Below are 23,178 nucleotides of genomic sequence, written 5' to 3' on the forward strand. Positions count from 1 at the left end.
CTCAAACAAAAGGAACAAAATAGGTCAAAGTAATAATATATCCAATAGGTCACTTGTCTTGCAATGTATCTCACTGGGGTTCAATCTCCAGAACCCTGTAAGGTCCCCTGAAGCTGCCAAGAGTGACAAGAGTAAGCCCTGAGCTCTGCTAGTATGGCCCCAAATCCAAAGCAACAAACAAAAGAGAGCATGTTAAATATGAGTTTCATGGACCAGAGTTCCTGGTTGGGAATTGAACCTGGATCTAACTTGGGTCCCTGCTTGCAAAGCACACACTCTCTAGCCCATTAAACTAGCTTCCTGGCCCTAGATGAGGGTTTCTTCTACTTCTTCCTCCTCCTCATCCTATTTTCTTACCATACTAAGAGTGGTGCAGCTGTGCTTAGAGACTACTCCTGACTCTGTGCCGAGGAGTGAGTGACTCTTGGCATTGTTTGGGAGACCACATAAGGTGGCAACTAACTGGGTTTGGTAGGTTCCAAGGTCAAGGTAAGTGCCTTATCTATCTATCTATCTATCTATCTATCTATCTATCTATCTATCTATCTATCTATCTATCTATCTATCTATCTATCTATCTATCTTTGGGTCACACCCATGGCACTCAGGGGTTACTCCTTGCTTTGCATTCAGAAATTGCTCTTGGCAGGCACAGGGGACCATATGTGATGCCAGGATTTAAACCACCATCTGTCCTGGATAGGCTGCATGTAAGGCAAATGCCCTACCACTGTACTATCTCTCTGACCCATAAGTGCCTTAACACCTGTGTAACCTCTCTGATCCAGTTCTTAACCTTTCCACTCATGACCCGTTCTAGCCAGAGAAATAATTTTTGTTTTTGTGGGAGAGCCACATTGGGTAGTACTCGGGGCTAACTCTAGGTGGGTCCCAGGGGCTGGGGATCAAACTGGGTCAGTAATAGGCAAGGAAAGTGTCCAGTGACTGAATTATCTCTACAGCCCCCTCTCCCAAGAACTTTTTTATGAGGTTCCTGCATATATAAAATAAGTACACAAAGAAAACATTTACTGATAATAAACCATAAGGAAATTTATTTTAATAACAAAGCAAACTCAGGTTACACAGTTTAAAAAGCTGATAATTGGGCCAGAGAGAGTATTGGAGTTAAGACATTTGCCTCAAAGGCAGCCAATCTCATTTTATTCTCTGCCACCACATATGGTCCCCAAACAATGCCAAGGGTCACTCCCCAGCATAATGGCAGGAACAACTCCAGCTCCTGAAACAGCATTTCAGGGTGTGCCTCCCACTAATAAATTGTTTAACTTCTTTGGGGGGTGGGTGGGGACTAGATCACACCCAGCAAGATGATGCTCAGCACTTACTCCTGACTCCATGCTCAGAGATTAGTCCTACCAGGACTGGGATAGGTGAGAATCAAAGCCAGGTGGGCCACAAGCAAGGCAAGCACCTTATGTGCTGTACTATTTCTCCAGTCCCTGACAATATTTTTATACAAGTATGCCCTTGCTATACTTGAAACATATTTATTCTAGAATACTTACCTAAAGTTTAAATTTTAATGAGAATCTATAATTTTATCTGGCTGGTCTACTCTTATCCTTTACATTACTGGATTAGTTGCTTGGTCCTCTGGATGATCTGCATTATGTCCCATCCCTGAAGAATACTAAAACCTACACATCACTTCAGCACAGCTCTCTGACCTCCATCCCCAGGTTTTCCTACTCCACTCTAGGAATTTCACATTTTTGAAAGATGGAGCACAAAACCCAATCTGGACTCTAGTTATCTTTGTTCTCTATTATTTTGATTTTGTAGCAAATCTGAAAGTAAGACCCATCAGGATGGACCTAATTCAGGTGCTGATATAACATGCCTTTCCTTTTCATTCTAGCTTTAAAATGAAGTTATCATGAAAGGAAGGTGCATTTTTTAATACCTGAGGACAGTTTTTGGAGCTGGAGTGGTGGCGCAAGCAGTAAGGCATCTGCCTTACTAGTCTAGGATGGACCTCAGTTCGATTCCCCCAGTGTCCCATATGGTCTCCCAAGCTAGGAGCGATTTCTGAGCACATAGCCAGGAGTAACCCCTGAGCGTCATCGGGTGTGGCCCCAAAACCAAACCAAACCAAAAAAAAAAACACAAAACTTGAGGACAGTTTTTTTTTTTTAAGTGAGAAATCTGCTAGAGAAACAAGAAAACAGTAATTATATTTACATACAACTGGAAGAGGAAAATGACTTCAAAGGAGGCACCTGAGGTAAGGTGGCTGCAATGGAGTCCAGAGGGAATGAACTCCAGGCTTCTCCTTTGAAATATTCTCCTTATCTGAGAACAGCAGGAGTGAGAGTATCAATTCAGAAGCACTCCTGAGGGAAGCACAAAGCACTTTAGAAAGATTTTTCAGTGGCAGAACTCATGGCCCTTCAAAACCTTTTATGTTCATGGTCAACTTCAAAGGTCCCAGAGCACAGCCTTTTAAACATTCCTTCTTCCCACAGTCTTCTACCTCCCTTGACCTTACTTTTTTCAAGCAGAAGATCAGAATACAAACAAGAGTATTTGGCAGCAGCTGCCTCCATTCAGAGGATGCCCGTCCCACTCCCCAAAGCACAAATTATACTCCCCAGGGCCCATAGCAGTGTGGCTTACTCTGAGCATAGGCAAATTAGTTTTCCCTAGTAGAAATCAGTATTTGAACTTCTAAGAATTATTTTAACTGAATTATTAAATATTATTTAAAATAAATCATTATTTTAATTTCGAGACCTTAGGTCTCATATAAGTTTTAGGATTCTTTTCCTATCTTGTTATATTTCTGAGAGCTTTTATGAGGAATTTGCAGTAGGTTTTTAAACAAGATCCCAAGTGCTTTTATTTCTTTTGTTATGCCCTGTGATACTCAAGGACTACTCCTGGCTCTTTGCTCATGGTGTGTAGGGGATCATTTGGGATGCCAGGGATTGAATATGGGTCAGTTGCCAGCAAGGCAAGCACCTTATTCACACTGTACTATCTTTCTGGTCTCTTGCAAAAACTTTTTAGTTCAATTATTTTTCTTAAGGGTCAGAGAGATATTACAGGGGTGGGTTTTTTTTTTTTTTTGGCGGGGGGAACAGGTCAAGGTGCTTGCCTTACACTTCAATGACAAAACAATATACAAAAAATAAAGAGAGTAAAATAGGATGCAAAAGAATATTTGTCATCTAAGAAAGGGAACTAAAATGAAGGTTTCACTCTGCACCACATTCCCCAACTCTGACTAAGCCGCTGAAAACGAACACCAGGGGGACATAAAACTGGAATAAAAGACACTTTATTATACTTGATTGAAAAATCAATTTATTACATCCAAACCAAAGGGATCAAAGAGAAAAGAAGCATTGCTCTAGCCAAGTATGATTAAGTACACGGTGTTACCAGGATAGCTCCTGGTAACACCAATCTATTCAAAGAAGAGTCTTCACGATTTTCTGTGAAGGCAAAGCCATTTGGTTGGCACTTCAAAGGAGTATCTTTCCACCTGGTCATCATCATATGGTATGTGCCATGAGTCTCCAGTGGTTTGCACGACTGTGTCATAGCTGAGAATAGGCTGTTGAATTAAAAATGAAAGCAAACAATTGAGAATGACACTAAAAGATTTTCTTTCTTGTCTAGCAATTTATTTGCTTCAAAGGATTTTGAAGAACACTTTTTGTACCTAATGAATTTATAAGCTCCTAGGTCTATAAAGATGAACCCTAAAATACAGAGTTCTTTTTTTGAGGGTCTTCATTGTTTTTTGTTTTGGAGTCAGACCCAATGGTGCTCAGGACTCTGTGCTTAGAGATCACTCCTAGACCATGTAAGATTCCAGGGATGGAATATGGGTTGGTTGTGTGCAAGAGAAGCATCTTACCAGCCATACTATCTTTCTAGCCACACAGCTTTTATTTCTAAAGGTTAAAGTCTCCCTATAGGAGCATTTCTCTTATAGGATTATAGTATTAATCTCATAGTCTATCAGTTTGATATGTGAGAAAAATTTCAAATTGCAAAACTAGAGAAATATTATAATAAATGCCCAACTTCAACCAGGATCAATTTAAAGCTAATCTTATGCCATCCATAGCCCACCTAATTCTGTTTCCTAGCTCCTTCCTGAAGATTATTTTTATTCAAACCTCAGCTATTTTGTAATTTCTTCTGTAATATTAACTTTGTATAGCCTGCTTTATAAATAATCACTACATCTTTATTACATTTAAGAATTGATAATTCCTTGTCTTCAAATTTCTACTGTTTACATTTATACCAATTGCTATCAATGCAAACATATATTTTACATTTTGAGAATAAAAAAGCTGATTACATTTTGACCTGAATATCTCTTACTTTACTTTCAAACTACAGCTTCCTTTTCCATCTCATTTCCTTGTGGTTTTTTGTTTGTTTGTTTCTGGGGTCATGGATGGGAGGAGGAATATCTACCAATGCTCAGGGGTTACACCTGACTCTGTGCTCAGGAATCGCTCCTGTTGCTCAGGGGATTATATGGGATACAGAAGATTGAACTCAGGTAGGCCTGTACAAAGCAAATGTCTGAACCATTGTACTATTTCTCCAGTCTCTTCCTTGTTATTTTTTGTCAAGGAAACCAGGTCAATTGTCCTGTTGTTTCCTATAGCCTCGTATTGCTGATTGCATTTATCTGCTATCAAGTCACAGTCCTGACAAATTTGGCATGAATATTTTTTGACTGTAGACCTCATTTACCATTGACTAGTGTATTCTTTTGGTAATATTTGGCCTTTTGAATTTTTCCACTGTTTTTATACAGGAGGCATCCTTGTGTTTGAAGAACCAAAGGAGAAGTCAATGTAGACTATGAAATAGAAGTGGTTTAAACAGGAAAAGGAGGTATTTAGCAGAAGTGGAAGTCTGACAAATCATAAGGCTTTAAGTTACTGCAAACACCTAAGATCAGCGCAAAGACCAGGACCGCCAACCACAGAAGATGGATTAAAATGACACTGAGGGAACAGAACTTCTAGAACCACAAAGGAAGACATAATCATAAGTTCAACTCCTTGACTGGTGCAGATACCGAGGCCTCTAGATACAAAGTTCTGATGTTATCACCCAGGACGGAGCAGAAGTTTTCCAAACACTACGAAAGCACCAAGGGGAGAGTAATTGAACCTGAAAGTAGTCTATAGTTAATCCCATGACAATATACTTCAAGGGTGGAGAAACCCTGTATCTCTTAGACAAAGGAAATTCCTTTTCGAATGACCCCAATATTTACTGTGCATCTGCAGGAGGGGAAAAAAAAAGCACAAAACAATTTTATTATTATTATTATTATTTATTTATCTATTTTTTTGTTGATTCATTGTTGTGGTTTGGCTATTGAAGTGGATGTCTTCATTTATATTTATTTATTTATTTATTTATTTTCTTATGTGCTCTGCCACATTTTGTTTTTTTCTTTTTTTTTTTTTTGGGTTTTTGGGCCACACCCGGTGGTGGTCAGGAGTTACTCCTGGCTGTCTGCTCAGAAATAGCTCCTGGCAGGCATGAGGGACCATATGGGACACCGGGATTTGAACCAACCACCTTTGGTCCTGGATAGGCTGCTTGCAAGGCAAATGCCGCTGTGCTATCTCTCCGGGCCCTCTGCCACATTTTTTTAATCTCAATACCATGACTTTTATATGGTGCTTACCCCCCCCCCCCTTTTTTTTTCCGAATGCTCACTGGATATTTTATTTGACAGTTCTTTATGTACTGTTGTGGTGTTTCACCTTCATTTTCCCCTTCGTTTCTCAAACCAAGGAGGAAAGCCTCTAGAAGGACTCTGCCCACTTCCGGAGTATTTGATCCTTTTTTTCTTTTTCTTTTCTCCAGGTTATTTTCTCTTCTTCAAACAAAACCACATAACTTGAACTATCTAGTCCCACCTCCCAATTAGGGGGCGAATAAGGGAGGTACCAAGACCAAACAGGTGTAAGACCACTAAGTAGTAAGCCAGGCACAGCGGGGACCACTTACTCTAGCAGCCCCGGGGGTGAGGGAAGAGGATATGGGAAGTAGGACTGGAACGGAGGTGGAGGGAGGACAATTCGGTAATGGGAATTCCCCTGATTTTATGTTAATATGTACCCAAAATATTGTCAACGATATGTAAGCCACTATGATTAAATTAAAAATTATATTAAAAATAAAACTTTAAAAAAAAGTTACTGCAAATAAATAAGAAAATAAAAAACATGGATAAGAAGTTGGCTTTGGGGCTGGAGAGATAGCATGGAGGTAAGGTATTTGCCTTGCATGCAGAAGGACGGTGGTTCGAATCCCAGCATCCCATATGGCCCCCCAAGCCTGCTAGGGGGCAATTTCTGAGTGTAGAGCCAGGAGTAACTCCTGAGTGCTGCTGGGAGTGACACACACACACACACACACACACACACACAAAGAAGAAGTTGGCTTTGTTAACAAAGCCACTATGGACAACATTCCCAGCATTTTCAGTATGTCAGTTAATGTGAGGTTGGCCTTTGAAACATTTGCCCTGGCAGATGTTGTTCCCCACACTGGCTATTTTCCAAATACCAAACTACAACTGAGAGAAATAAAGTAGATACACCTGTACCTACTTGCAACATCAGGTGATTTTTTCTAAATACTTGAACTTATTAACACTATGGGAAGAAAGGATAACATACCTGAAAGACTACTTTCGATCCTGGAAGCTTTTTAATAATTGCCAGCTGATGTCCCTGTTGCCACTTAAAGAACAGGCTCTGGGTCTTAACATCAGGTAGACAGGCCTTATGGTCCCGCATCAGATCATTTGTGACAAACTTGCAGTGGTTCCCCGAGTGCAGTGTGGCGTACAAAAGGAACGGGTCATCCTCAGAGCTGAGCCAGCAGGAAAAGAACACAATCAGATATACCCCAAGGAGACAGAGATACATTCTTCACCATGTCTTTTACTTCTTTTCCACTTTTCTCTGCTTTCTTAACCAAATGAAACTTCAAAATCATCTGCAATGGGGCTGAGCCACAGCATAGTGGGTATGGTGTTTGCCTTGCATGTGACCTACTTGGGTTCAATCTCAGGCATCCCATATGGTCCTCTGAGCCTGCCAGAAGTATTTCTGAGCTCTGAGCCAGGAGTAACACCTGAGTGCCATCAGGTGTGGCCCCAAAACAAAACAAAACAACAACAACAAAAGGTTGATCTCAAAGGACTGGGATACAAGCTGTGCAAGCAGTTGACTTTGGTTTAATGCCTGCCACTACATATAGTCCCCTGAGCACTGTGAAAGTAACTCACAGTAACTTTTGGACACTGAGCCCCTGAGCACCAACAGCTATAGCACCCAAAGCAAAATCAAATACTCCTCCCAGGCCAAACCATCTGAAAGTCCTTAGTTATTAGTTGCCTGTCCATGAACTGGTGCTCAGACTAATGACAGTTTACAGTACAAAATGATTGAAAATTAATGATCTAGAGAGCTGCTTAACATGTAGTTGTTGGAGCAGCATTTTGTGTTAATTAAACTACATTCAAATGGGAGCCACTGAGAGTATGTGCTGGAGTTAACATGTTTAAATTTTTTTATTTTACTCCTAACTCTTTTTGCTGGAAAATATTTATGAGACTCCAAGAAGATAGACATATGAAATAGGCATACAAAACAAACATTTACTAACTGGTAACAAATTATAAAGACATGTATTTTAAACCAAGTCTTTAAAATATTTCTCCATTTTTCCCTCCCCACATTAGTTATGCTACTCCCATGTGGAGTAGGTTGCAGATCCAGATGTATTTTTTTTGGGGGGGGGGGTCACACCCGGCAGTGCTCAGGGCTTACTCCTGACTCTATGCTCAGAAATCGCTCCTGGCAGGCACAGGGGATCATATGGGATGCCGGGATTCGAACCACTGTCCTTCTGCATGCAAGGCAAATGCCCTTGTCTCCATGCTATCTCTCCGGTCCCCAGATGTATTTTAAACAAAATGAAAAGGTGGCTTGAATTCACCTTCAAACTCTTCAGGTAAGGGTTATAGAAATAGCTCAATGTAGAGCCAGGAGTAACCCCTGATGGTCCTATATGGTCCCCGGAGTCTGCCAGGGGCGATTTCTGAGCATAAAGCCAGGAGTAGCCCCTGACACTGCCGGGTGTGACCCCAAAAAAACCAAATAAACAAACAAAAAAAGAAATTCCCAGTGGTACTTGGTGAACCGTGGGATGCCAGAGATGGACCTGGGTTGACTGTGTGAAAGGCAAAATCCCTATTCATTGTACTATTGCTACAGCTCCCTGATTTTGTATTAAAAAAAAAATTTTTTAAATGAGGCTAAGTATACATATACACAAATAAAATTTAAAAATGGTGAAAATAACTAATGAACAGATGACAGGGACTGAGTGTGACAAGACTTACATATTGTCTGCAAAGAAACAGCTGGCTAGCTTCTGAACCTTTTTCATCGTGTCCTTTCTCCATCGGGAACTTGGCATCAGCATGTGCTTCCGACCCAGGACCAATAATCGCAGATTCATCTCGGAGAGTTGTGAGACTACATCCAAGAGCTAAAGAATATAAAGCAGCAACCAAGAGGGTTAAGGGAATTTGTTCTATATTCTAGAAGATAACCTCATTGGTGAAGCACTATTTTCTGGTAAAAAGGATAAATAAATAGTTCTTCATAAGTGTCTCATCTTTGTAAGTCTGTGGAAAATGATTTTTTTTGTTTGTTTGTTTTGTTTTTGGGCCACACCCAGCAGCGCTCAGGAGTTACTCCTGGATCTGCTCTTAGAAATCACTCCTGGCAGGCTCAGGGGACATATGGGATGCTGGGGATCAAACCCAGGTTGGGCCGGGTCTGCCACGTGCAAGGCAAACACCCTACCACTGTGATATCACTCCACTCCTGGAAAATGATTTTTTTTATTAGGTATTAATGGTCTGGCTACATTAGATCCAGTTTTCTCCTAGGCACATACTATATATATGAGTAAATCTGAAATTATGTTCCCAGACGCCACTGGGATATAGATAAGAAGATAAACCTAAGAAGAAGGAGATCGCTCCTGGTCATTCCCAGCTCCATTTCAGTCAAACAGTTTAACTTCTTGTAGTTTTTCTATATAACTTTTCATTTAAATATACCTTTGATTTGAAAAAAAGTAAATATGCCATTAAAATATTTAAAATCATTCAATCAATAACATTCCGTTCATTTATTCAGTTGTCAAATATTGCTTTAGCACCTACTATGCTTAATATATTTGGCAATATAATTCTGAGTTCATAATACTTAGTTGAATGCTTACTTCTTTAACTAAATTAAGTAATTACGTAATTTATGGGGAGGATTGGGCTGCACTAAAGAGTGGCTCAAGCACCAGCCAAAATCAGATACATGCTGGGCTGGAGATATAGTACAGTGGGTAGGACACTTGCCTTGTATGTGGCCAACCTGAATTCAATTCTGGGCATTCCATATGGTTCCCAAACCCACCAGGAGTAATCCCTAAGTGCAGAGCCAGGAGTAAACCCTGAGCACTGCCAGGTGTGTGTTCAAAGAAGCAAAAACTAGCAGCCTGCAATAAAAGTGCCTTAACCTCTGTATGATTTCTCTGGCCTAAGAAATCTGAATGTTTATAATTAAAATACAATTTTGAAAAAGTATTATAGTCATTATTTTTATTATGGTGTGAGGCAATACTCAGCAGTGCTGAGTCTTGGTACTGAGATCAGGGATCACTCCTGGCAGGGCTCTGGGAACCATATCAGTAGCGTGCAAAGCAAGCTACTCACTGTACTATCTCTGTACTTTCTCTATGAACTGGGTATGTATTACTCACTGTACTATCTCTATGGCCTGAGATTTGAATTTTTAATATCAGATTTGTTCATTTGGGGGGTACATGCCCATTGGTACTCAGCGCTTACTACTGACTATGCTTAGGGATCATTTCTGGTGGTACTTAGGAGACTATGTGCTTTACAAGCATCTTTCCAGCTATATTCTACTTCTAGCCCCCGATATTATACTTTATTATTTTAAATATACATATTATCCATCCTACACCATTACTGTACTTATATTATCCATATTAGTTTCAGAATTAAAATGAAGAGTAAATAAACTTGCTTACTGAATCTGAACTAATACTCAGAGAACTTTATTAAGATTAAACTTAGGGCTGGTGAGATGGTATGGAGGTAAGGTGTTTGCCTTGCATGCAGAAGGATGGCGGTTCAAATCCCAACATCCCATATGGTCCCCCAAGCCTGCCAGGAGCGATTTCTGAGCGTAGAGCCAGGAATAATCCCTGAGCTCCACAAGGTGTGACCCAAAAACAAAAACAAAAAAATTAAACTTAAAAGCTTTTGAAGAAGAAAGTATAATTATTTCCTTCAAGAATTCTATACATCTATGAATAAGGGGTTCTACATTTATTCAATGACATGCATAAAGTATACAGTAGGTATGCACCCTACAAAAAAAATTTTTTTTTGTTTTTTTGGGCCACACCCATTTGATGCTCAGGGGTTACTCCTGGCTAAGTGCTCAGAAATTGCTCCTGGCTTGGGGGACCATATGGGACGCTGAGGGATCAAACCGTGGTCTTTCCTTGGCTAGCGCTTGCAAGGCAGACACCTTACCTCTAGTGCCACCTCTTTAGCCCCTCACCCTACAAAAAAAATTTTTTTTTGTTTTTTGTTTTTTTGTTTTTTTTTGGCCACACCTGGCGGTGCTCAGGGTTTACTCCTGGCTATCTGCTCAGAAATAGCTCCTGGCAGGCACAGGGGACCATATGGGACGCCGGGATTCGAACCAACCACCTTAGGTCCTGGATCTTCTGCCTGCAAGGCAAACACTGCTGTGCTATCTCTCCAGCCCCATCCCTACAAAATTTTAAAAGTTTAAGTTTCTACCACTAGTGGAAAAGTGCCTGGTAATTTTTTTTTTTTTGGTTTTTGGGTCCCACCTGGCAGTGCTCAGGGGTTACTCCTGGCTCCACGCTCAGAAATCACTCCTGGCAGGCTCGGGGGACCATATGGGATGCCGGGATTCGAACCAATGACCCTCTGCATGAAAGGCAAATGCCTCACCTCCATGCTATCTCTCCAGCCCCAGTGCCTAGTAATTTTTTAATTCAGTTCTAACATCCAGAAAAATACATAAGCTAGCTCTCATACATTGGATGGCGAACATTTTGTGAATATTAGCTGAGTATACCTATCATCTACTATATGTGTCCATCAATAAAAGTAGCTTATTACTGAGGTGAAAATACAAACTAGAAAAGGAAAAAGAAACCAATTTTGTAATCTCATTACTCAAAGATCAGTGATATAGATTTATCAGTCTTTTAATTTATGAGATTTTATATTTTAAAAGCAATTATTTAAAAAGTTAGGTTAGTAATCAAAATCACACAACTAAATTAAGAAAATATACTTCTTGAGAGGAAATAAAAAATGACCAGATCTAAATACCCAACCCTAAGTCAACGACAAGAGAATCAAGAGACCCAAACTACAAAGAGCTACACACAAAGGGAACCTGTTACACTAGCAGTCCAGGGGGCAAAGGGTGGAGGTATGGGATGCATGCTGGGCACAGTGCTGAAGGGAGGTCAACACTGGTGGTGGGAATGGCTCTAATTCACTGTCACTATGTTCCTTAAATATAACTGTAAAAGACTTGTAATTCACATTTGTCTCAATAAAAATGTTAAAAAAATAAGAAAATATGCTTCAAATACTTTGACACATTTGAATTTCAAAGGACATTTAGAGTGAGTGTACCTTGGAATTTAGAACCATTTAGAACAATTCCTTACTTAAATCTGCGTTGAAACGACATATTAATTTATATGAGCTCAAATACAAAACAGCAGCTGGACCTAGTTAAAGAAATGACAACTACTTTCAGGATCTCCACTTGAATTCCCACCAACTTATAACGCCACAACTAAAAAGGGTTTTAAAAATAGTGCAATTTGGGGCCGGAGGAATAGCATGGAATTAAAGCGTTTGCCTTGCATGCAGAAGGACGATGGTTCGAATCCCAGCATCTCATATGGTTTCTGAGCGTAGAGCCAGGAGTGACCCCTTAGCGCCATCGGGTGTGACCCAAAAACAAACAAACAAAAAAAAGTGTAATTTGTAGCAATGTGACCAAATTGGAAATATGCTGAGTGAAGTCAGCCATTAGGAGTGGAACAAAGAATGAACTTTCAAAAGTGGGATATAAAGAAACATAGTAAGAGAATAACAAATGGCCAAAGGCAAAAGAATTTGTGAATGACTCTACATAATCAAACTTACCATGATTTGAAAAGGATTGCTTAATTTTTTATTTTGTTTTTGGGTCACACCCGGCAGTGCTCAGTGGTCACTCCTGGCTCCCTGCTCGCTCCTGGCAGATTCGGGGGACCATATGGGATGGCAGGATTCGAACCACTGACCTTTTGCATGCAAGGCAAATGCCTTACCTCCATGCTATCTCTCTGCCTGCTTAATTTTTTTTGGATTGTTTAATTTTCCATGTGACAGAAAAATATGTCTTCAAGAAAAACATACTTGTATTCGCACAACAGTATTGGGGTTTAGATAAATGTTTGAATTACAAACACTGGACTAAAACTAGGAGCCTATAAAAGCGCAAGAAAGTCTTAGCCTAAACTACTCTGGAGCACCATCTAGTGGTTGCAAGGAAATTTACAAGCAGACATTCTGAGAACACGTGTGCAAAAGAAAATAAAGACAGGAAAGAAAAATGAATGGGCAGCATGAATAAAACGGTTTGAAACTATGGTCATCAAAGATCACCTTCCCTGGGGTAAATTTCAAGGTTGGATGCAGGAGGGCTGTGTCAGACACACAAATAGTCAGAAAAATAAAAAAAAAAAGAAAATTCACCTGAATCAAAATTAAAGCTGGGATGGATTTCTACTCTGAGAAGATAAGATAGATGCACATTTTCCATTCTCTCCCAGTAATTAAGTACAGCCCCGCCCCCAGAATAACCCCCTCCAGAAGCTTGTTACATATGAAACAAATTTAGAAACACCTTGGAAGGTAGAAAGAAAAAGACAGACTTACTAAAGACCCCATGACAAGAGAAGTGACATGCTGATAAATTTATTGGATTTTCATTGTTTTATATCCTAGAATTGATGATTAAGAAGTAAGCAACTTGGAAATACCAAAGTGTACAAAGAGCCCAATAAAGGTTTGTTCTTTGTAGTCAAGGACTGGAACGAAGTATATTAGCAAGTCTGATACTTGTTACTATGATGACACCAGCAGATTGTGATATTGTGTGTGTGTGTGTGTGTGTGTGTGTGTGTGTGTGTGTGTGTGTGTGTGTATGTGTCTGGGGTGGCCATATCCAGCAATGCTCAAGGATGACTCCTAGCTCTGTATTTTCCCTGCTGTACTATAATTTTGTTCTCCTTAAACATATTTTTATATATAACTAATACCTAGGGCAGTGATTAAAATACTATACACCGAGATATATTAAAAAACACTGTAAACAAAAGCTAACCAAACTAACCATAACCTTGCAAATGTGGTGAACAGGGTTGTATCTCTAGCACCCAATAAACCTCAAGATAAAAAAGAATATTACAAATATATTGAAATATAAATCTAAGAAAGTTTGAGCAGCTCCAGAAAAGCATATCGAAGACAAAAAAAAAATGGAATGGCAGATAAAATTCCTAACATCAAAAAAGACAAGATATAAAGCAGTCAATATATCAATTAAAAGAAAAAAGGTTACCACTCCTAGGGATATACTCTAGGAACACAAAAACAATGCAAAACTGCTCTCTGAATGCCTATCATCATTGCAGTGCTAGTTATAACAGCCAGAATCTTGAAACGACCCAGATGCCTGACAACAGATAAGTGGCTAAAGAAATTGTGGTACATATACACAATAAAATACTATGCAGCTGTCAGGAAAAATGAAGTCATAAAATTTTCCTATACATGGATGGACATGGAAACTATTATGCTGAGTAAAATAAGTCAGTGGGAGAGAGACAGATACAGAATAATCTCACTCATTTGTGGGATTTAAGAAGAATAAAAAGACAGTTTGGTGGGTCATAGTGAAGCACAGTGGTAAGGCGTTTGCCTTGCACACGGCCAACACAGGAAAGACCCGGTTCGAATCCCAGCATCCCATAAGTTCCCCCAAGTCTGCCAGGAGTCACTTCTGAGTGCAGAGCCAGGAGTAACCTCGAGTGTGACCCAAAAACAAAACAAAACAAAACAAACAAAAGACAGTATGGTAATAATACCCAGAGATAATAGAGACGAAGGCTGGAAGAACCAGCTCATGCTATGAAGCTTATCACAAAGATTAGTAAGTGCAGTTAGAGAAATAACTACACAAACAACTATCATGACAAGGGCAGTGAGTGGGAATAGAATGCCTGTCTTGAAGACAGGCAGGGGCAGGGATTAAGGAGGAGGTGATAGGGGGCATCAGTAGTGGGAAGGTTGCACTGGTGAAGGGGGTATATTTTTTATGACTGAAACCCAACTACAAACATGTTTGTAATAATGGTCCTTAAATAAAGATATTATTTTTTGGGCCCACAGAGATAGCAAAGCGGCGTTTGCCTTGCAAGCAGCCGATCCAGGACCAAAGATGGTTGGTTCAAATCCCGGTGTCCCATATGGTCCCCCATGCCTGCCAGGAGCTATTTCTGAGCAGACAGCCAGGAGTAACCCCTGAGCACCGCCAGGTGTGGCCCCCAAAAAAACAAAAAACAAAAAAAAGATACTATTTTTTAAAACAAGACAGAGTTAGGGTCAGCGTGGTATGATAGCAGGTAGGGTACTTGCCTTGCACACAGGTGACCTAGGTTTGAGCCCTGGTACTCTACATGGTCCCCAAACCCCACAGGGAGTGATCCCTAAGCACAAACAAAAAGCCTTGAACATTGTTAAAAAAGAAACCCACAGTTACAAAGTTGGAAACTTCAACACTTCTCTTTAAGCAACTGGGAGAACAGGATAGAAAATCCAAAGTATAGGGGCTGGAGCGGTGGCTTAGTGGTAGCGTCTGACCTAGGATGGACCGTGGTTCAATCTCCCTGTGTCCCATATGGTCCCCCAAACCAGGAGCAATTTCTGAGCGCATAGCCAGGAGTAACCCCTGAGCGTCACCGGGGATGGCCCAAAATAAAAAAAAAAAGAAAAGGAAAATCAAAAGTATATAAAACTCAGAAATACCCATGTTCCACAGACTCACAATATTCTTGGAAGAAATTCAAACCAATTTTCTAAAATTCACGAATACATGGATCACTGGGATGAAAACTCTGGGGCCCACTCTGGAGAGTGTGGGCTAAATCCCTGCCCTGCTGATGCTCCAGCAGCCACACTCAAACACCACAGTTGTCGCCACACTAACAGCTCAACCTCACTGACTCAAGACACCAAACCTACAAAAACTCCAGATATGCCTGTTTGGGGGCTAAAAACTCTGGGGTTCCTAAGAGTGAGGTTGGGTAGCCTCCCTCTAACCTCCTATATTTCCAAAATTCCCAGTAGCCACACCCATACCCCTCAGTTGCCACCATATCAATATCAGTTCATCCATCCAGCTCTACAGATCTTGGAGTTCCTGGAGAGAAACTTCCAAATTCCTCCGTACTGATGCCCCTGTAGGAACACACTAAATTAAATGGGAAAGTAACATAGAAGCTACCTTAGTACAACAAACAAAACAACAACACAGAATGCTCAACTAGCAACAAACTAACTTAGACAATAATAATTCTGTTGTAAGATGTAACAATTTTCACAAATTTCCTTTTAAGTAAAGTTTTTTTTGAAATTCCATTACCATTTAGTTACAACAAGCAATTTAAATAAATCCCTGCCACGGGGATACTTGAGGGTGGATGGAAAACTGGAGACAATGGTGGAGGGAATGTTACATTGGTGAGATTGATGTTGGAATATTAAATGCCAGAAATAACTGTATTATGAACAACTTTGTAAACCATAGTATGTAAATAAAATAAAAACATTATGTAAAACAACAATTATCATCCATGTTCATTATCTGAAAAGACTCAAGATAGAAAAAATGGCAATTGGGGCCAGAGCGATAGCACAGCAGGTTTCCATCACTGGAATCCCATATGGTCCCTGGAGCTTACCAGGAGTAATTTCTGAGCACTGAGAGAGGAGTAAGCCTGAGTGTTGCTGGGCGTGGTCCAAAAACAAACAAGAAAAAGAAAAAAAAAAGGAAAAAGAAAAGAAAAGAAAAGAAAGAAAAGAAAAGAAAAGAAAAGAGGCCGGAGCTGTGGTGCAAGTGATAAGGCATCTGCCTTGAAAGCGCTGGCTTAGGACAGATCACAGCTTGATCCCCTGGCGTCCCATATGACCCCCCAAGCTAGGAGCAATTTCTGAATGCATAGCCAGGAGTAACCCCTGAGTGTCACTGGGTGTGGCCCCAAAATAAAAAGATAAAGAAAAAAGAAAAGAAAAAACTGATTTTTCTCCAAATTGGTATTTGGGTTGAATACAATTCTATCAAAATTCCAGCAACAAATTTTGTAGATACAAGCAAGATTATACTAAGTTTAAATAGAAATGGCAATGGAAAAATAGCTAAAACAATTATTTTTGCAATGCTGGGGAATGAACCCAGCGCTTCACACGTATCTAAGACAATTTTGAAAAAGAAGAACATAGTTAAGCACCAGATAGGGTCCCCTGAACATCACTGAGGGGGCCTGTCAATCACTCCTGAGCACAAAACCAGGAGTAGCTCCTAAGAACACGAAATAGCACTACCACAAAAAAAAAGTAAACAACAATAGCAACATAAAAAGGACCAACCAGCAAACCTAAAATCTAAAATCAAATGAGGTATTATAGAATAAAGGGGTTAGGTGGGCTCTTTAAAATAAAGAGGCTAAAAGACACATGAAGAAATGCTCCACATCACTAATCATCAGAGAGATGCAAATCAAAACAACAATGAGATACCACCTCACACCACAGAGAATGGCACACATCACAAAGAATGAGAACAAACAGTGCTGGCGGGGATGTGGAGAGAAAGGAACCCTTATCCACTGCTGGTGGGAATGCCGACTAGTTCAACCTTTATGGAAAGCAATATGGAGATTCCTCCAAAAACTGGAAATCGAGCTCCCATACGATCCAGCTATACCACTCCTAGGAATATACCCTAAGAACACAAAAATACAATACAAAAATCCCTTCCTTACACCTATATTCATTGCAGCACTATTTACCATAGCAAGACTCTGGAAACAACCAAGATGCCCTTCAACAGACGAATGGCTAAAGAAACTGTGGTACATATACACAATGGAATATTATGCAGCTGTCAGGAGGGATGAAGTCATGAAATTTTCCTATACATGGATGTACACAGAATCTATTATGCTGAGTGAAATAAGTCAGAGAGAGAGAGAAAAACGCAGAATGGTCTCACTCATCTATGGGTTTTAAGAAAAATGAAAGACATTCTTGCAATAATAAATTTCAGACACAAAAGAGAAAAGAGCTGGAAGTTCCAGCTCACCTCAGGAAGCTCACCACAAAGAGTGATGAGTTTAGTTAGAGAAATAACTACATTTTGAACTGTCCTAATATTGAGAATGTATGAGGGAAATGTAGAGCCTGTTTAGGGTACAGGTGGGGGTTGGGTGGGGAGGAGGGAGATTTGGGACTTGGGTGATGGGAATGTTGCACTGGTGATGGGTGGTGTTCCTTTTATGACTGAAACCCAAACACAATCATGTATGTAATCAAGGTGTTTAAATAAAAAAAAAATAAATGATCAAACCAAAAAAAAATAAAATAAAGAGGCTAAGTGCTCAGTCAGTGCATACAGAATGATCACTATTCCATTAAACACCATCCTCCCTTGAGAGTATAGATAGGGCAGATTTAGAAAGAAATTTGGGCAGTACTAGCAGAGAAACAGATTCATTTCATCTTGTATTGTTTTGAATTGGAGCACTCAGACATGGCAGGCACAGTTCTGAGCCTACCAAAATGGAGCAGCATAGACAATATACCGTAGCTCTTTCTAGAGACTACCTATAGTTCCAGATGAATCTTTCAGGCTTCCTGGTGCCCAGAATGTCAGGGATAAAGAGATCAGATTGGGGTTGGTGGATGCTAGCCACACAGTGGTATACAGGAACTATTCCTGATTTTATGCTCAGGAATGACTCCTAGTGGTGCTCAGGGGACCATATGTGGGATGAGTACCCTTATTCCTGTACTATTTATCTCTCTGGACTCAAAATATTAGTTCTTTTTTAAAAAAAACTTTATTTATTTATGGATTGATTAGTTGTTGGTCCACACCCAGCAGCACTCAGGGGTCGCTCCTGGCTCTGCACTTCTGTTTTCAGTAAACAATTCTTTTGCTTTGGTAGGGCACTAAAACACAGCATTTATCTTTATAAATGAACTTCTGATCATCTGTAGCATTGTCACTTACTTCAATTTGCAGTATCTTTTTTTTTAACTGAATATATTAATGTTCCTCTGAATGTTATTGATAAGTGTTCAGAAGGAAAACTCAGTGAAATAAAAGAGTAATATTTATTCATGGTGATCAATTAAATTAATTATTTACCTAACTTAAGAAAACTGACATGAAGACAGAGTCTGGGTCTACCTGTAGAATATGTAGGTTTAATTTCATTGCTTGAAGGTGTAGTCAAAGATAATTGGTTTGGGAAGTCACCATATAATTTTGTTTTAAGTTAACCTGCATGCTATAAAATGTGTTTTATGTTTAAATAAAAAGAAAAATTTTGGACAAAAAAAAAAAAAGGAAAGAAATTGCCCCCGGCAGGCTGGGGGACCATTTGGGATGTGAGGAATTGAACTAGGTCCCTCCTGGGTCGGCCCATGCTATCTCTCTAGCCCCAAGATATTAATTCTTATATCCTCCCTGTCTTAAGCTCCATGAGAAATTGCCTTGGAACTCATTTTTATTTTCAATCTTCTAATTTCAGATTTTCATTTTCTAAATTCCTTACCATTTAATTTCTTCTCAGAAATAATTTTTCTTGATATATGATTTTTCTCTCCTTTTCCCACCTTTATTCTGATTGGAAACAATTTAAATAATCTATCCATCATTGCTTCTTAAGATTCTAAAGGCTAGGGGCCGGGCGGTGGCGCTAGAGGTAAGGTGCCTGCCTTGCCTGCGCTAGCCTAGGATGGACCGTGGTTCGATCCCCCGGCGTCCCATATGGTCCCCCAAGCCAGGAGCGACTTCTGAGCGCATAGCCAGGAGTAACCCCTGAGCGTCAAATGGGTGTGGCCCAAAAACCAAAAAAAAAAAAAAAAAAGATTCTAAAGGCTAGAGGCCAGAGAATTAGCACAGTGGTAGGGTGTTTGCCTTGCATGCAGTCAATCCAGGACAGATGATGGTTTGAATCCTGTTATCCCATATGGTTCCCCCTTGCCCCTCGGTAGCGATTTCTGAGTGCAGAGCCAGGAGTAATCTCTGAGAACCACCGGATTGTGACCCAAAAACCAAAAATAAAAAAAGATTGTAAAAGTTAGATGTCAAAAAAACATTAGAGTATGTTTCAGATTAATATTTGGTTCACCCAATTTCTGATTTGTTTTCGGTGCTAATTTGGCTTATCACCTATAAGAACAGATAAGTAGTTTTGTTTTTATCCACAAATAGCCTTAATATTTTTTGGTAATACCCAATGGTGCTCAGGGGTTATTCCTGGCTCTGCATTCAGTAATTACTCCTGGCAGTGTTTGGGAGACCATATTGAATGCCAGAAACTAAACTAGTTCAGATGCCTGCAATGCGTGCACCCTATCTGATATACTACTGCTCTGGCTCACAAGCAGCATTTTTAGTTTGGACATAATTCTTGAGCTTAGAGTAGAGATGTCTGTCCAGACTGCCTGCTGGGATGGTCAGGAAGTATAAACATAGCCTGGGAGAGATAATGAGAGCAAGAGCATATCTGAGAAATCATCAGAAAAGTGTAACTTCCTATTTCTATTCTTAACTTTTTACCTCCCTATTGTAGTCTCTGACACATCCTAGGTTGTATGTATTGTGCCCCCCCCAAAAAATTCCTATAGACTATTTCTTTTTTTTTGGGGGGGGGAGGCATTAATTCTGCAAAGAAAACTAGAACCAACATATCTCAAATTGCTGCGTTGCAGTTCAGTAACAGAGCACAAAAATTATATGAATAAGGCCCTGGGTTCTGTCCTTGACATGATAAGTCATGTCACACACACATACACACACATACAAAACACCCCTCATAATAAGAATATTTATATATATATATTTTTTCTTTTTTTTTGGTTTTTCGGGCCACACCCGTTTGAAGCTCTGGAGTTACTCCTGGCTAAGTGCTCAGAAAATGCCCCTGGCTTGGGGGGACCGAACCGTGGTCCTTCCTTGGCTAGCGCTTGCAAGGCAGACAGACACCTTACCTCTAGCGCCACCTCGCCGGCCTCTTCTGATATATTTTTTTGGGTATATTCTTATTTATGTTTATATTCATGAATATTTATATTCATGGGGAATCTTAAAAAATTTATTTGAACAACCCAAATGTCCATGACTTTTTACTTTTTAGGTCTTCACAGCAGCCTAGGGACTTAGGAGGCACTTCCAATGATACTTGGCCCAACAATGTTAGCCTGTCAGTGTGATGCTTGGATCTAATGATGTGGTGCTCAGGCTTGGCAGTGTTGGGTGCCACCAGAGTCATAGCTAGAGGTATTATATCAGGCTATATTCAGTGATACTAGCGGGGATAAGGAGAGTTGGAAATCAACTCAGGTTTCTCATATGCAAAGCATGTGGCTCTAGTCTTCTGCTCTATTTCTGCTGTCCCCAAAAACAAAAGTTAAAAAAAAAAATTCTGAAGGCTGGGGAGATCAGTTTTTTTTTTTTTTTTTCGCTTTTAGAGGCCCGCACTGCTAGAAATCAAATTTAATGCCTGTAACATAGCGTAATAGGTATGTACTCTGTGGTCTGCCAGTCCTCCAGCTTCAGACTCATGGCTAATCCTTTTTCTTTTTTCTTTTTCTTCCTTCCTTCCTTCTTTCTTTCTCTCCCATTCCTTCCTTTCTCTTTCTCCTTCCTTCCTTCCTTCTTACCTCCCCCCTCTCTTTCTCTTCCTTCCTTCCTTCCTTCCTTCCTTCCTTCCTTCCTTCCTTCCTTCCTTCCTTCCTTCCTTCCTTCCTTCCTTCCTTCCTTCCTTCCTTCCTTCCTTCCTTCCTTCCTCTCTCTCTCTCTTTCCTTCTTTCTCTCTCTTTCTTCTTTCTTTCTTTCTTTCTTTCTTTCTTTCTTTCTTTCTTTCTTTCTTTCTTTCTTTCTTTCTTTCTTTCTTCTTTCTTTCTTTCTTTCTTTCTTTCTTTCTTTCTTTCTTTCTTTCTTTCTTTCTTTCTTTCTTTCTTTCTTTCTTTCTTTCTTTCTTTCTTTCTTTCTTTCTTTCTTTCTTTCTTTCTTTCTCTTTCTTTCTCTCTCTCTCTTTCTTGCCAATCCTCTTTTCATCTATATAGTCTCAATCATAATCTTAAAATTATGATTTGCCTTGCACATAATAAATCTGGGTTTGATCTCTGGCATCTCATATGGTCCCCTAAGCCCACCAAAGGTAATTCCTGAGCACAGAGCCAGGAGGAAAACTGGAGGCATAAACCATGAAAAATTTGGACAACCATCAGGTGATGGTAATAAGACAGTAAGACAGGGTCAAGAAAAATGAAATGTACTAAGAAGGTAAGAAAGCATAGGATATCTAAATATTATTATTATTATTATTATTATTATTATTATTATTATTATTATTATTATTAGGGTTAGGAAGCACACCTGACAGTGCTTGGGGCTCTTTGCTCAGAGATTACTACTGGAGGTGCTTAGGGAATGGATGTGGTACTGGGGATAGAATTCAGGCCAGTTGTGTGCAAGACAAGTACTCTACACACTGTATTATCTCTCACACTGGTCCCAAGACAAAAGTCTCAAGAGAAAATATAAAAGAAAAAAAGAGGGGCTGGAGAGATAGCATAAAGGTTCGAATCCCGGCATCTCATATGGTTCCCTGAGCCTGCCAGGAGCGATTTCTGAGTGTAGAGCCAGAAGTAAGCCCTGAGCACTGCTGGGTGTGACCCAAAAACAAACAAAGAAAGAAGAAAGAAAGAAAGAAAGAAAGAAAGAAAGAAAGAAAGAAAGAAAGAAAGAAAGAAAGAAAGAAAGAAAGAAAGAAAGAAAGAAAGAAAGAGAGAGAGAGAGAGAGAGAGAGAGAAAGAACGAAAGAAAGAAAGAAAGAAAGAAAGAAAGAAAGAAAGAAAGAAAGAAAGAAAGAAAGAAAGAAAGAAAGAAAGAAAGAAAGAAAGAAAGAAAGAAAGAAAGAAAGAAAGAAAGAAAGAAAGATTCTGAGACAGGGTCCTAAAGTAATAGTGCAGCAGTAGGGTGTTTGCTTTGCATGCAGCTGACCCAGGATGGACCTAGGTTCGATCCCCGGCATCCCATATGGTCCCCAAGCCAGGAGCATTTTCTGAGTGCAGAGCCAGAAGTAACCCCTGAGTGTCACAAATGTGACAAATGTGCACAAAAAAAGAAAAAAAGAAAAGAAATATTCTGAGACAGAAGAGGCTAAATAAGTATCATAGCTTAGAAGAGACCAAAATGTGGCATATAATTCTAATATGTCATATTTCAATGATGTTCTGAGAGGAGGAGTAAAATTTCAGTTGAGTTCTTTTAACCCTATAAAGGTTACATTTTTCTTTGTAAATAAAGATTGTTTACATGCAGGGCTTGCCTTTGCTACCAAAAATAAGCATTAATTTTAGTCTTCATTTTAGTCTGAATATTGTGACTTCTTCTCAAACCTCCTGTGAAGGAAGGGAGTCTTGGCTTGTGCTTTTAGCAATGTCAGAAACTTCCCAAAACTTCACTACTGATCAGAAACAAGGTAGTGGCTGAAGATAGAGATCTAAAAAGATTAACAGTTGGAACAAGAAAAGAAGGCACAGAAGGTGAGAACAGGTAGGAAGAATGTCCCTTGCAATGAGATGAATTTGAGCACTAACTGTCGTGTGTGTGTGTGTGTGTGTGTGTGTGTGTGTGTGTAAACATG

The 23,178-nt window shown here is 39.8% G+C and overlaps 1 protein-coding gene across 1 annotated transcript in view; it reads right to left on the reverse strand.

The window, feature by feature from the left end:
* Positions 1-3,443: 3,443 nt before the first annotated feature.
* PRORP (protein only RNase P catalytic subunit) overlaps positions 3,444-23,178 on the reverse strand; it is a 113,002-nt gene continuing 93,267 nt past the window's right edge. Inside the window, exons 5-7 of the mRNA XM_049766585.1 lie at positions 8,432-8,580; positions 6,699-6,894; positions 3,444-3,583 (exon numbers count right to left, since the gene is read on the reverse strand). Coding sequence (XP_049622542.1) covers positions 3,452-3,583; positions 6,699-6,894; positions 8,432-8,580 — 477 coding nt within the window. The 3' untranslated portion in view covers positions 3,444-3,451. The remainder of the gene's footprint in view (positions 3,584-6,698; positions 6,895-8,431; positions 8,581-23,178) is intronic.

Source organism: Suncus etruscus, chromosome 2 (assembly GCF_024139225.1).
Source record: "Suncus etruscus isolate mSunEtr1 chromosome 2, mSunEtr1.pri.cur, whole genome shotgun sequence".
In the NCBI taxonomy this organism is placed as follows: Eukaryota; Metazoa; Chordata; class Mammalia; order Eulipotyphla; family Soricidae; genus Suncus; species Suncus etruscus.